At 35.4% G+C, this 15,549-nt stretch overlaps 1 protein-coding gene and 1 long non-coding RNA gene across 2 annotated transcripts in view; one reads left to right on the forward strand and one right to left on the reverse strand.

Moving 5' to 3' along the window:
- Window positions 1–15,549, forward strand: part of LOC133171674 (enhancer of mRNA-decapping protein 4-like) — a 20,772-nt gene continuing 5,223 nt past the window's right edge. Inside the window, exons 1-24 of the mRNA XM_061306459.1 lie at window positions 1–254; window positions 2,689–2,749; window positions 3,064–3,156; window positions 3,501–3,618; window positions 3,885–3,990; window positions 5,170–5,356; window positions 6,223–6,388; window positions 6,563–6,667; window positions 6,980–7,089; window positions 7,484–7,567; window positions 7,963–8,058; window positions 8,562–8,670; window positions 9,543–9,714; window positions 9,828–9,927; window positions 10,014–10,108; window positions 11,062–11,182; window positions 11,317–11,839; window positions 12,224–12,354; window positions 12,690–12,845; window positions 12,931–12,972; window positions 13,169–13,238; window positions 13,412–13,649; window positions 13,797–13,952; window positions 14,678–14,793. Coding sequence (XP_061162443.1) covers window positions 161–254; window positions 2,689–2,749; window positions 3,064–3,156; window positions 3,501–3,618; window positions 3,885–3,990; window positions 5,170–5,356; window positions 6,223–6,388; window positions 6,563–6,667; window positions 6,980–7,089; window positions 7,484–7,567; window positions 7,963–8,058; window positions 8,562–8,670; window positions 9,543–9,714; window positions 9,828–9,927; window positions 10,014–10,108; window positions 11,062–11,182; window positions 11,317–11,839; window positions 12,224–12,354; window positions 12,690–12,845; window positions 12,931–12,972; window positions 13,169–13,238; window positions 13,412–13,649; window positions 13,797–13,952; window positions 14,678–14,793 — 3,249 coding nt within the window. The 5' untranslated portion in view covers window positions 1–160. The remainder of the gene's footprint in view (window positions 255–2,688; window positions 2,750–3,063; window positions 3,157–3,500; window positions 3,619–3,884; window positions 3,991–5,169; window positions 5,357–6,222; window positions 6,389–6,562; window positions 6,668–6,979; window positions 7,090–7,483; window positions 7,568–7,962; window positions 8,059–8,561; window positions 8,671–9,542; window positions 9,715–9,827; window positions 9,928–10,013; window positions 10,109–11,061; window positions 11,183–11,316; window positions 11,840–12,223; window positions 12,355–12,689; window positions 12,846–12,930; window positions 12,973–13,168; window positions 13,239–13,411; window positions 13,650–13,796; window positions 13,953–14,677; window positions 14,794–15,549) is intronic.
- Window positions 7,651–15,549, reverse strand: part of LOC133171676 (uncharacterized) — a 23,063-nt gene continuing 15,164 nt past the window's right edge. The window contains exon 3 of the long non-coding RNA XR_009718844.1: window positions 7,651–7,665. This is a non-coding gene — a long non-coding RNA (uncharacterized LOC133171676). The remainder of the gene's footprint in view (window positions 7,666–15,549) is intronic.

Genomic DNA, 15,549 nt, shown 5'->3' on the forward strand with positions numbered 1-15,549 from the left:
ATTCGAGAGCCGCCATATTTGGATGATCGCTTGTCAAAAAAAGCAGGAGTCCAATGTAATTTATTGAAAAATAGTCAATGACCAAGACCTCTCCTTGTTGTTGAAAAGAAAATACGCATTATCAATGATTTTTTCTGTCGTTTGATAGCAGTTGACAGCAATGGATCACGGAGATAGTCCAGCATCGTCCCTTCAGTCAACCGGCGACACAGGCCAGCTCTTGCAAGAATTACTGAATCTTCAGAAATCAAACGGTAAACATGAGAATATGAGTCATACAATTATGAGATAATCTCCCTTTCCACAATTTCTGTTCTGCCTTTAAGTCACTGCCTCTCTTGATGAGTATTTATCAAAAACGTAATTTGTTTTCCCGAATTTCCTCAGTTTATACACCAATAACAATATATTGGTAAACCTAATAGTCAGCATCATTGTTTATTGCTTTAATATTGGCTGTGCACAGCAGAATGTACACAGTTTTATAATTTAGTTAATGGATTGTCTTATCCCCACAAGTACTTATATCCACAATATCTGTTAGCTGCAGAACTGTAGTGTTATGGCTTTATTATTAGTCTTTGACCATAACACTACCGTAATGCAAATATCAGGGTTCGACACTCGGCAAAATTTGGTCTCGCCATTTGGGCAACCTTGGTACTGATTTCAGGTTGCCCGAATGAATTTCAGGTCGCCCAAACAAAATATCAAATGAAACAAAAATGTGCAATTTGTAAAATTTGCTAAGATAACAGAAGTTGTGCTTTTCGTATTATAAAATGTAAACCAGACATTTTTCGAATGTCAAAAGCTGTATTCCAGTATTTTATCGAAGAAAACAAGCAACAAATATTATAAGCAGAATCAGAATGCTAATTAGGCTTAAAAAATATGTTTGATTCCTGTAATATTCCAAATAAATCAAGGATTGGTAGGTCGTTTTTTTTGTTTTGTTTTGTTTTTTTATTTTTGTTAATATGTACAATCTCACCTCACATATTGACACAAAATAAAGTTTCTAGTTTAAAACAGTCATTTTCACTTACCATAAAGGCCTATATAAATGTGGTCAAACATCCCTGGACTGAATTAACCAGGTGTGATGTTTACAGTGGACACCCAACATGGCTTTCAAGGCCTTTTAAAGTTTATTTTAAATTATTAAACATTATTACTGAATATTCCCAATTCGTCCCAGGTCGTCATTTGGGCGAGCCAGGCTGAAAATCAGGTCGTCCAAAATCATTCCGGGATGGAAATGACGAGGTGACGAGCGTGAATGTCGAACCCTGAAATATGGTGCAATTTATGGCGCAAGATTTTCTGCGCACTTTTGGGGTGAATTTCTCCACTTTCCACCATTGGTTAATCCAATACATTTTACTCCCTAATTCTAGACATATTTTTTAACCAATTTAAACTGTTTATTTTATCAACTTCCTAACCCTTAACAATTGTCTCTACAGACTAATAAATTCGCTTGTTTTGAATTTTCTGCCATCCGACAAAAATTCAAAACAAGTGAGATAATGGGTTTGTAGAGACAACCATAAAGGGTTAGGAGGTGAATAAAATATATGGTTTGGTTAAAAAATGTGTCTAGAATTGGGGAGTGAAAGTGGAGAAATTCTCCTCAATGGTGTGCAGAAAATGTTGCGCTGTAAATTGCAATGTATTTGCATTACAGGATCTGTAGCATTATGGTCAAAGACTAATATATAAAACCATAACGCTACAGTTCTGCAGCTAAAGATCAGTGCACTAAGTGTATTATGATCAGCTGATGACAGATTTAGGCTAGTGTGTCCACTTGACTTAATATGTTGATGTTGATTGCCATTGGGGCAAGTGCAGTAAGTTGTCCATTACTGGATAATTTTATCTATTTACTTTTAACTTAGATCTGCCTCCTCAATCTGCATGAGACATTTGGAATGTGTAGACTGTGACATCACATCATGTTAGTTGCATTACCTTAACAATGTCTGAAAAGAGCAAATTTTAACCAAAAAAAAGTTAACTTGTCTATTTATCTGCAATATCCATGATATCTGTTACCTACAATGCAATGCGAATATCGCTGCTAACTACTTTCTCAAGGTACCAACAAACATTCACCAAATAATAAACTCACCTTGAGTTTATTATGGTGAGTTACTTGTGAAAAAATCATTTGGGTCAATGTGTACAGTCTGAATTTTCTCTTCACTCAGGCATTGCTTTAAGAGCTCGCAGTGTTGAGTGGTGCTTTGCGCCACTGGCTGCGCTCGCTATTAGACATAGTTTCACATCCATTTTAGAGGTTAGGGTTAGTTTTTCCACACTATTTGACAGATTATGATTAGTCCCGCACCCACCGAAAAGATAATGGTTAAATTAATTAATAAATTAGTTGAATCAACCATTCAATGATTGACTCTACAAACCTATATATTTACCAAAGATCTTTGAAATTCAGCTTCATGGGCATCAGATGCAGGGCTCTGACATTAACAATTTTTTCCTGCTTGTCCATGTTGACCTTTCAGACATGTGACTGTGAAATTTACTTGTCCAAACAAAATTTCTACTTGTCAATGTTAAAAAAAATAAAATAAAGACACCTTGAAAAATATTGTAAATCAATTTTTTTTAAAAAAATGGAAAATAAGTGATATTTAAGAATAATGAAACTCTTATTTATAGGCCTATCCACAGGAAGTTTGACTGTACCACCTGGTCCACCACTAAACCAAGTCACAGACAGGTAACAAGATTGTGTCTCCACTTCACTTCTCAGAAGGTCAATTTTTTAAAAGTCTTACTACTTTATTTTTATTTGTTCAGGTTTGATCAATCTCTTTAAAAACATTTTTATTTGTTTAAAGAAAAAAAAATACGAAATTTATTTTTAATCCTAGAATAGGGAAATCTGCCAGTAAATTTCAAGAATGAGTGTACAGGTTCATTAGAGAGTACAACCAGAGGCTGAAAGATTATAAATTGTTCTAGAATGTTCGTTTAAATAGCAGAATGTTTCTTAAATGTGTCATGCTTACATGTGAATTGATGTATTTTTAGCACTGAAGTGCCAGGGTCAGGTGATGCAACTAACCCAACATTGGCAGAATTAATGATGACAATGTACGACAACCCCGTACCCCGGCAGCTCATGTAAGACTTAAAATCGACTTATTTCTTAATAGTGCTTATCAAGTAAGACCTAATTAAAATATAAAATTAACTCATTTCATTACAGAGTTATTTTACCTTTGATAACAGCATTATTCATTTCATTTGCTTGCTACATTTAATTTGATATAAATCAAGTTATTAAGGAATTTACATGTATGAAAATGTAATTTTAACTCAGCACATGTACAAAATATTATTTGGAGAAAAGAAAGTACATGTATATGTAGTACTTCTGTGAAGTACACAATAACTAAAATAAGTATTCAAAAAAATTTGATAAGAGAGAATCTGATTTATAGAAGGGATGCTTTCAATTTTTATAGTACTCTACAAGGGAGTGACACAGCCAATAGTTTTAGCGTATATGGAAGAGAGGTAGAAATCATCACAAGTAAGCCGAACGAATCCGTCAGCTCTCAGGCCAAGACAGGCAGCAATAAGGTAACAGTCCTAAAGAAAATAGTCATGTGCATTAACTGACTAAAAAAGGAATAAATTTTTGAATTATTTATAGCAATCCAGTTTATGCATTCATTTTATCTGAGTAGAGGTTTCAGTGATCTTTTGTTGACTAAAGTTTGTGTTCTTTTTGTCACCCATGTACATGAATATACCATGTTTTGGGTTTATTTTCAAAATAAATGAATGACAAATAAGTTTTAGAAGATGATATGACACATGTAGCCTGATTGCTGATCTGGTTTTAGGTGAAGACGACTCCTGTTGTGAAGTTTGAATGGGAATCCGTGTACTATATAGGAAATCTAGTCACTCTACACAGACTTAATGTATACGCTGCATACTCACTTAGAGGTACAATTTGTACTATTTAGAGTTAAAACCTGTCTTATATAAATATGTCAGTTAATATACAGTAAAACATATTTATAACGAAGTGCCAGAGAAGGATTATTTTGATTCTTAATAAATGTAATTCATTATATCTGTCAGTATTACAATACAGTTTAAAGTCACAGAAAATGAAAGTCACTTTGCTATAAGCTTCAACTCATTATAAATGTGTTTGCTATAAGCGTGTTTTACTGTATATATACCTGTATGACTTGTTGAATATTACAGTACATACATATCTAAGACTAAGAAAAAAAACAACTCTAGGTCGAAATCTGCAGTCTTTTATACTTACAAACGTAAATGCTGTTTTATAAAGAGCTTATTGATAAAATTTAATTTTCAGTACATTGTGTCTATTTTTTGTGTTTAATTTTGTTAAATTATATTATTATACTTTCATGTTAAATACTAAAATCTGATTGGTTTAGATACATTTAACAATCCGTAATATTACCCTCAGCGTTAGCAACACACTTGACAACGGGTAACATTACGAAAATATCACATGCGTTCAAATCATGCGCGTACGGTTCACCGTAGAATTCTCAAAACGTCAGTTGTGCGTTTGAAAGAAGCCGAATAAACGACGTCAATAAAAGCTTGCGTCCGATGTGGCTTACTTGAAAAAGACAAACGACAGACGAAACATCCTTGCGAGTGCAAACTTTAGGTGATAAAGGACTTTTTGAGTAGCAAACAAATAATAAAGAGGTTGGTAAATCTTTTACGAAGCTTTCCTATTGAGAAAAATAGAAGTGGGGAGTTTGAAAGCTTTCTAAGCGTGAAGTTAACGATGATCTCCGAATTTTTTAATGACATCCGAAATCAATAGACATTCAGTATAATAAAATAAATAGTGCACGTTTTTGAGGGTAACAGTTGAAATTGACACCCCGCGGAAAACCATTGTCAACCTCCGCTGACGCGTCGGTTGACAGTGGTTTTCCTTGGGGTGTCAATTTCAACTGTTACCCTCAAAAACGTGCACTATTTATATAATACATACATGTATATGTAAGATTGATATCACTGTGTCTTAATAATGGAGTGCAAATGACTTGAGAATATTATATTCTTTTTATCACACAGTAGTGTATACATGTATGTAGTGAAAGGCCTGTTTGATGTTTGTTGTAGGTAAATCTGGGGGTGTGGTTCGGATCATCAACAGGAAGACAGCTGAGAGGGCTTTACTGAAGGACCTGACAGGGCGGGTGGTGGACATAGCTTTTGCTTACACTGATGATGTCATCCTAGCAGCTGTTGATGAAATAGGAAATCTACTTGTACACAATATCAAAGAGGGAGATGATAAAAAGCTTCAGTATCCTCTGTTTAATTATGAATTAAGAAGTATTTGTTGTTTCTTTAATTGTTGACTGTTTATGCAGTAGTTAAAGTTTGATCTGTCAATTGAAAACTGATATCTCAAGATATTTAAAATACTGTGGCTGTGTCATATCGCTAATATGCCACTTAGAATGTCAACTGTCTGTATGCCTGCCTGTTTGTAAAAAAAAAAAATATATTTTAAATTGTTATTTCTCCTTCAGTTTGATGTTGTATTTCAATAAAACTTAGTACACAAAATAAGATTACATCAAGATACATTTGAATCTGTTTTGATAACAGTTTTTTTTTATTTCTATATCATGTAGCATATATATACTTATATTTTTTTAACTTCTGTCATAATACTACAACTACAGGTTTTATTCTGATTCAAATAATGCTTGGTACAAAATTGATACATAGCAGATATGATTAGCTGAAAATAGATAATCAGGTGAAGGTATCAAAGCATGAGGTCACATTTATGAAAGACGTTTAAGATTGTTACGGTTACATTGTGTTAACTGCATGGAAACTATAGAGACTTTGAATTTGCATGTTTATATCATTTTTTTGGTTCAGTAATGCACTGCTCTGATTTTTCTTCCACATGGACTCTGCAAACAATGCAGTGAATGTTTTTCCATTGTAGATAGGTTTAATTTTATGTCATTTGAACTAAACACATTTGTCACATTCTCAGAATCTTAAACTGGATACAAAAAAAAAAAGATTAAGAAAATATAAAATCATACTTTTTTTTTGTCAATAGTGTATCAATACAGAGGTTAACACTGGAATCTTAACAAAACATGGAAACATGAAATAGAGACAGAATTGTGTCCTTGACCTTGTAAGAGTACCGTTATTGCTGAAGGTCACTCGCCCGCGGGGGACCATCTCTACAGAGTACCACCGTGTGATCTGGTGCCCATTCATCCCGGACGATTGTGACGACAGCTCGGTGACGGAATCCTCCACTCAGGACGCCTCCCGAGTACTGGTGCTGACACATGGAGAAAGGGTATTACCTCTCGTATAATATTATAGTAGTTAGCTGTCTATGAATGGGCTGAGCAAAGCTAAGGCCCCTCTTTCTGAGAACTTTCTTATAGCATTACTATGTGTAAGTTAATGCAAGATTTTTTATAATCTCCCTTTCTCTGCAGTTTTACACAGAAGTGATTTTATCTTTCAGTGTGAGATTTGGAATGTTGACATGGTGACAAGAGAGCATGGCAGTGGACCGATTTCTGTAGATGATGTGGAAATTGGACTCATTAGAATTGACAGTCACACACAGGTTACGTCTGCCTAGTATTAATCAAACAAATGTGATTAGCATGATTTTTTTTAAAAATGTAAAAAGTGAAGAAAATGAAAATCACCAATTTTCTTCATTGTGAATTTTGTGAAGGTAAGACTTGTGATATTTATCTTATTTAGTTCACAAGAAACTGGTGTACATGTACTGAATTTGAAGAAGACATGTTTCAATGTTTCCATCCTTTAAGATGATATTAGAGGTTGTCATTGTGTTGTAGGCTGTGATGGATGACACCTTTCAATGTTTCCATGCTATAAAATGATGTTAGATGTTGTTATTGTGTTGTAGGCTGTTATGGATGCTGCCTTCTCTCCTGATGGTACAGCCCTAGCTACAGCCAGTCTAGATGGAGAAGTCAAATTCTTCCAAGTCAATATGAGTGAAAGTACCTCACCGAGGTAATGTCTTCTGGAGTTCAGGAACACATCGTTATACCAAACTGGCTTATAGGCAAATTAAAAAGAAATGTTTTCTTTTATTAAGATATAATACTGCAGTATTACAATTGTTGGATAAAACAAAACAGTTTTGATAGTCACTTAAGGAATATTCTTTAAACATATTACTGCAAATATTTGAATTTGTTGAAAACGTGAAATCTTCAGTCATTCATTTTTGGAGCATCAGGGCACATAAATTTACATGCAAATAATACTTTGAATTCCATTCTATATATTATTTTATTAAAATTTGTGGATGTTTTTTGTTTATTTTGAATTTTCATATTAAATTTTTACATGTATGTACATGTACTATTTCTCTGAGTGACACTATTATGATTTTACCCTGTAGATGTTTACACCAGTGGAAGCCACATGAAGGGAAGCAGTTGTCTTCCTTGTTTTTCCTTGATGATCACAGGAACTCGAGTGCTGAGTAAGTATGTTTAGAATTCTCAGTCCCACCAAAAATGAGTACTTCTGCACTAGCTCCAATAATCAATGCTGGCATAATGTCTTCCCTTCTGAATGAGGCTTGAAAAAAAGAAAAACCTTAATTTGGTTTAGTAGTGAATCCAGTTTCAACCAAGAGCTTTGTATTCATGTGATACTGTAAAATGGGGTCAAATTTTTGTAGTTTGAAGAAAAATTATTGGTTCATGAGTATTTGGTTTTATGATTTAAGAAGTGTTGAGATATTAATAAATATTAAAAATTTTACATTTCACGGAGGACACAAATTCTACGGTCTCTTCGTGTCACAAAACAATAAAAATCCCACACAAAAATTAGAGATTTCACTGTAAATAATTGTTTTTCTTTATTCTACAGTACCCAGTTTTGGAGATTTGCTGTCACTGGAGCTTGTAACAATCAAGAAATCAAAATCTGGAGCTGCGAGTCCTGGGTTTGTCTTCAGACATTAAGGTAGGGTTTGAGTCCTGAGTTTGTTTGCAGACATTAAGGTAGGATATGAGTCCTGGGTTTGTCTTCAGACATTAAGGTAGGGTGTGAGTCCTGGGTTTGTAAACAGACATAAAGTTAGGGTGTGAGTGTTAGGATTGTATTCGGACATTAAGGTAGGGTTTGAATTTTGGGTTTGTATACAGACGTTAAGGTAGGGTGTAAGTCCTGGGTTTGTATACAGACATTTAGGTAGGATTTGAGACCTAGGTGTCTTCAGACATTTCGGTAGTGTATGAGTCCTGGGTTTGTATACAGATGTTAAGGTAGGGTGTGTGTTATGAATTTGTTTACAGAAATAGAGTTAACAATCTGGTTTAAGGTGAATGTGAGTGGTGTTTTTCTACAGACATTAAGTTTGATTCTGAGTTTTGAATCTCTTTATAAACAGACACCACACAGGTCTAAATATATTACCACTATTTTTACTTCAGTATATATAGATATTTATTGTTATTTGTTACCAGGTTCATGTGTCCACCAGATCTACCAACAAACTTCAGTGCTGAGCCATGTATGAAAGCAGGATTAGACCTCAGTGCTAAATATTTAGTGCTGTCTGACATCAAGAGACAGGTAATGTGTCATATGGAAGTAGTGTTGTCTGACATCAAGAGACAGGTAATGTGTCATATGGAAGAAGTGTTGTCTGACATCAAGAGACAGGTAATGTGTCGTATGGAAGTAGTGTTGTCTGACATCAAGAGACAGGTAATGTGTCATATGGAAGAAGTGTTGTCTGACATCAAGAGACAGGTAATGTGTCATATGGAAGTAGTGTTGTCTGACATCAAGAGACAGGTAATGTGTCATATGGAAGTAGTGTTGTCTGACATCAAGAGACAGGTAATGTGTCATATGGAAGAAGTGTTGTCTGACATCAAGAGACAGTAATGTGTCGTATGGAAGAAGTGTTGTCTGACATCAAGAGACAGGTAATGTGTCGTATGGAAGAAGTGTTGTCTGACATCAAGAGACAGGTAATGTGTCGTATGGAAGAAGTGTTGTCTGACATCAAGAGACAGGTAATGTGTCGTATGGAAGTAGTGTTGTCTGACATCAAGAGACAGGTAATGTGTCATATGGAAATAGTGTTGTCTGACATCAAGAGACAGGTAATGTGTCATATGGAAGGCTTGTATAGATCTTCTGTTGTGTGGAATATGATACAAATTAATGTTGGTAGACACACACAATGCAATTTGTTTTTGGCCATTTGAATTTTGAGAAATGTTAAAAAAAAATAGAGTACTGTGCTCAAGATTAATTTCATATGAAAATGTTTACATGGAATTGATTTGTAAAGAGAACTTTTTTAATAGAATCAACAATATTCTACTTAGTAAGGAAAAGAACAATGAAGTGAAATAATTTACATGAATTTCATTCAGATTTACTAAAAGTATTTTTCACTGTTTGAACTGCATATTGACACATATTTTTATTAGGTGTTATACGTGTTACAAATTCACCAAGACTCGGCAGCTAACACAGCTCATGTGAGTTCTGTCTCAGAGTTCCTGTTAGCTCAGACCTGCCTCAGCTTTGCCATTTTGGATGCCAGCAAGAAAAAGTTCAAAAAGGTCACCGAGGAGTCTCATCTGGATGAAATAACAACTGGTAAGGTACTCCACATAGATGAAGATATCATATACCTGTAATTAATTAAAGATACAGTGTATATAATTAGAGTCTGGAGGGTATAGAATATCACATGACTTGTGTATCTGTAGGTGAGTTGGATAGAGAAGAAGGAGGAGAGGATCCAGATCACAGACATGAGGCCACTACTGCATCAGGTGTCCAGATCAAACTCTACACTGTCCATCCCAAGTAAGACATTAATACCGATTCCAACATAAATCACACTGACACCAAAGTAATTGGTGAAAAAATTATCTTTTTCACTGTTATTTTAGGGCCCTGCAGGAGTTGTTGATAAGATTTCGTCCGGAGTCGTCAGCGCCACCTGCCCCCACTCCATCTGTCAGCACCGTCTCTCATGATGATACAGGTACACATAAACTACATGTAGTTACTTTTTAATGGATAAGAATTCTTCAGTTACTCCCATTCTTAAACATCATGCTATTCCCATTTCAAGTTCTAAAACTTACTTTCATATGTGATTTTTTTTTATTAAAGAAAAAGCATGTATGTGCCATATTTTTTGCTTCTTCATCTCGATTTATTTTTCAAAATTATTTTGCTTTGAGTAATGCAGTGAAAGGTCCATGTGTTTCCTTGTGTTTCATTCCCAAACATTGTTGCTTTTCATTTCCTGTTAAGGACAAAAGAAAAAGGGTAAAGGAGTGCCTGTGTTGTATAGTGTATATGTTTGTTCTGTGTGACACTTCTTGTAAAATTTGTTATTTTATGCTCAGCAGTTTCTCAGGATGAGGGATAGACACACCATGAATGATAAATTCTTAATTTTTGAATAAAATTTTATATGTTTTATAAGTTAAGGTCAAAGAAAAAAAAAGAATGTGAAATTGTGTTTTAATTTACACTGTGTACATAGTGTAGATGAGTTGGGTGACAGATTTAATGAGGAGTTTTGTGTTGTCATGTGGCCCCTTTTCACTGTATGAAGTCACATCAGTGTAATCATTACAATGACATATATCAACACATATTGTAGATCATTAACATTCATTTTACTGTAATATTTCTGTGAATGTTTTAATTGTCCTGTCTATAATATTTCCGTCTTCCCTTCCCATGATTCATTTTACCCCTGTCTTATTTTAATTACAGCTACATGTAATTTTGCATTTCATGAAATCAGTCTGCCTTATTTCACTCATTATTTTGTTTATGAACATTTGTTTCAACCTTTCAATTTTTTGTTCCCCTGGAACCATTTCCATTGCATACATACTTATAATGTATCAGAGAACACAAAACAACTTGTTCCTGATCTGAGAGCCTGTAGTAGACTGTAATCTGCTGGTGTATTAACAGGTCTGCAGGACGCCCTGTCGGACATGAGCTTCAGTTTGGACAGCAGTCGAGTGGACACATCTCTCCAACAGGACCAGCCTGTTCTCCTTACACCTGATGCTTTTACTTCAGCCAGTCCCAGGTATGGCTCCATGTCAGGCATCTCTTTCTCTCTTGTATTGTATATTTGTTTTGGAATTATTGATTTTTTAAAATCTAAACCTGCAAGGTGCTGCTGAGTTGAAATTCATAGAATGTGTGAATTTTTATTTACAGAAAAGATCTGTCTACGACGGACCCCATCAGAGCAAGTGGATCAAGTACCAGTAGCTTTACACAGGTGACAGGCCTGAATGAAGAAATGTTCTCCCCCCACAGCTCAGGGGATCAGTCTGTCATATCAGAAGGCAGCACAATCACCCAGACCCCCACAGAGAAAGATGCCCCTTCACCTTGCAAGTACCAGCCAGACATCACCCCAACTAAACTTCCACAGACCGGGGAAAGTCTGACCAGCATAGAGGAGAGCACTGCGGAGGACAAACCCTCAGCTCTACAGAAAGTTTGTGTGGACGATTTATTTGATAGTACCAGACAAAGTCTGGAACAGACACTTAACAGCACTGATTCCACTAGGAAGTCTATAGAGAACACAAGTAGTACCACAGGGTTTGAAGTGGGACAGCTTGGGGCCCAGAAACTGTCAACGATGAAGGAGTCATACGATGAGAATGATGAGGAGGTAGCAGAGGTTTTAGGAGAGTCGTACAAAGAAGAAGAAGTCGAGGAGAACTTACAGGTGTGGATACACAATGGAAACAAATGAAATACAATGTATTGTAGAACATGTCAAGTAGAATAAGAATAAACCTAAGGAGACTTTGCTTGTCTAACTTTGCCCTATGACTTGTGTTGCAAATGTCAATGTACACTCATTGTTGAATACTGTAATGGATCCATTCACTGAACTTCTGATACAGAGATGTGTATACCGGGTATTTTGAGAGCATTTAACTAACATTATGTAGATTTTATAGGAATAATTTTCTTTGAAGCTATAGTCATACATTTCCAGAATATGTTATACTATTGTAGCCTTCTATAAGGCAGTCATGTTATACATGTTTGTGTATATTTTTTGTTTTCTCTAAGTAAAATGTTTTATTGGTACATTTTGTAATAGGAGGACCCACAGGGCACCCAGCCATTTGAGGAGCACAGTGGGGACATGGAGTCAGGTTCTATGCCCACATCCTGGCCTAAACCTCCCGACGTTAACACAGAGACACAGGTGCTGGAAGATATACAGAATGAGTAAGGACTATTATTATCAGTTCTCATCAATATTTAGTTTTGCTCTAAAATAATTGCTAAATGCTGTGCATCCCCACATGTGAAGTTGTGTTTGCAAATTTAGCAGAACTGACAAATTTGAGATAACTTGATCTCTCCATCATTGATAATTACAGATAATACTGTAATGAGGAAAGATAACTCAAGGTGTTCGTGATTTGTTATTTTGGCTCTCTAAATTAACAGTGAGAAATACATGCATATATTCTGCAAGTTAATTGCATGTAAATTTATACATGAGTATGTTTTTACATTAACATTAACTTTAATTACATTAACAGTAAATTAACTTGTAGGGATGTTTACATGGAGGATGATGATGTACAGATAGAGGAAGAAGAAGAAGAATCCAAGGAAGACAATTACGAGAAGGATGAGGACACACAGAATGTACAAGATGGCAGCAGTGAAGAAATAGAGCAGATAGAGGAACAGAGTGAAGATTTACAGAGGTCAGTACTTAATTAGGCTCTCTGTATTCCTGTTAGAGATTTCTATAATAAATGTGGATATTAAACTTTGTCTTTTGTTTTGTAGTCCCAAAGAAGCACCTGTTGCTGCTCCTGTAGCTAAATCAAGGTAATACTTATCCATTCTCTTAACATTTTATGGAGTTTTGATACTATTCCTTGTGAAAAGCTAGCATTGTAAGAAAAGAGGTGATAGTGATGTTTTTAGGGATTGTGTCAAAACCCTGAGATTCAGCAACAAGTATCTTGTTCTCTGTCTAGATCTAGGATTTTTTGAAACAGATTTTAATTTTTCTTTATGACAGGGAGATAATTAAAGAAATCCATACCAGAGAAATTATCAGGGAAAATGTGGACAAAGAATCCATTACATCTGTACGTATAGCTTTGTTAGATCATTTGTGTAGGATTCAAACAGAAAAGTTTTTTTGTTATATACATGTATTGAAATACTGACATATGTCATTAATAGATGATTACTTTTTCAACACCTGAACCATAATATCCTTATTATTCTGGCAGTGTTTACTATAGACTTTTTCCAACAGTTGAATGAGAATATCCAGAGTATTCTGGCAGTGTTGGAGGCTCAGAATGCTAAGATTGAGTCCCTACAGTATCAGCTCGCTGAGCAAGAGGCTCGTCAGAGCGAGATTAATCGACGACAGCTAGAAAATGAGGTCATATCACAACAACCACAGAATATCGAGGAACATCTGGGTAAGCTGGAAGGCATCGTGACGTCCAGAGTGGAGAGGATGTTTACACAGCATGCTCAGAAAGAGAGTATCCTTACAAATAAACAAACTACAAATATAACAAGTCTTAATCCTGTCATTATTTTATTTTCATTCTATGGCAGAAAGGTTACTTGATTCTATGTTAAAAAAAACTCTTTGATTGAAGTCTTGTGTAGTTTCCTTAATGAGACAGACCAGAGAGTGAGAGATTTACTCCAACAGACAGAACAGCGAGATAAACAGAGACAGGACAGACTACAACAGACGCTTATACAGGCCATGAACAACGCAGTAGCCAGCAACATGGAGAAACAAGTTAGACAGGAGATGAACAACACTATTCTACCCAGTATGTACAAACTTATAGGCAGCATTACTATGAAGTATGTACAAACTTATAGGCAGCATTATGATAAAGTTTGTACAAACTTATAGGCAGCATTATGATAAAGTATGTACAAACTTATAGGCAGCATTATGATAAAGTATGTACAAACTTGTATAGGCAGCATTATGATAAAGTATGTACAGACTTGTATAGGCAGCATTATGATAAAGTATGTACAAACTTATAGGCAGCATTATGATAAAGTATGTACAAACTTATAGGCAGCATTATTATAAAGTATGTACAAAGTTATAGGCTGCATTATTATAAAGTATGTACAAACTTATAGGCTGCATTATTATAAGGTTTGTACAAACTTATAGGCAGCATTATGATAAAGTATGTACAAACTTATAGGCAGCATTATGATAAAGTATGTACAAACTTGTATAGGCAGCAAAATTATAAAGTATGCACAAACTTTTTAAAGGCAACAAAATTGCAAACTGATTGGCTAGAATCTTGCTAATTATCATAAAAATAGCTTTATTATATATTTGTGCCAAAATATTTTGGATATTAGATTTAATTTGTATACATTCTAGTATATAAATTGTTAAAGAGACTAAGAGAATACAAAATGAAAAAGATCGGCATTGAAATTTGACTTGAATGCTGTACTTTGTTAAGCATGCTTCCATACATGTAGTTTGAATGGCTTGATATAGGGTATTTGATTTTCCTAGATGTGACCAGGATTCTGGAACCTGTGAAGGAACTCATGCATCAGGAGATTGCCCAGAAACTGACTGCTACTGACTCCATCATCAAGGACAGCATAGGGAAGATGGTCAGATCTAGGGTATGTACAGTATAGACAGTAAAGGGAAGATGGTCAGATCTCAGGTAGGTACAGAATGGACACATAGGGAAGATTGTCAGATCTCGGGTAGGTACAGTATGGACAACATAGGGAAGATGATCAGATCTTGTGTAGGTAAAGTATGGACAGCATAGGGAAGATTGTCAGATCTCGGGTAGGAACAGAATAGACAGTATAGGGAAGATGGTCAGATCTCGGGTAGGTACAGTATGGACAACATAGAGAAGATGGTCAGATCTTGTGTAGGTAAAGTATGGACAGTATAGGGAAGATGGTCAGATCTCGGGTAGGTACAGTATGGACAACATAGAGAAGATGGTCAGATCTTGTGTAGGTAAAGTATGGACAGCATAGGGAAGATGGTCAGATCTCGGGTAGGTACAGTATGGACAACATAGAGAAGATGGTCAGATCTTGTGTAGGTAAAGTATGGACAGCATAGGGAAGATTGTCAGATCTCGGGTAGGAACAGTGTGGACAGTATAGGAAAGATGGTCAGATCTTGGACAGGTTAAGTGTGGACAACATTGGAAAGATGCTTAGATCTCAGGTAGATACAGTATAGACAGTATAGGGAAGATTGTCAGATCTTGAGTAGGTACAGTATGGACAACATAAGGAAGATGGTCAGATTTTGAGTAGTTAAAGTATGGAAAGCATAGGGAAGATGGTCAGATCTTGGATAGGTAAAGTATAGACAACATAGGGAAGGTGATAAGATCTCGGGTATGTACA

Source organism: Saccostrea echinata, unplaced genomic scaffold (genome assembly GCF_033153115.1).
Source record: "Saccostrea echinata isolate AGI-Se365-2 ecotype Australia unplaced genomic scaffold, CSIRO_AGI_Sech_v1 ptg000054l, whole genome shotgun sequence".
NCBI lineage: Eukaryota > Metazoa > Mollusca > Bivalvia > Ostreida > Ostreidae > Saccostrea > Saccostrea echinata.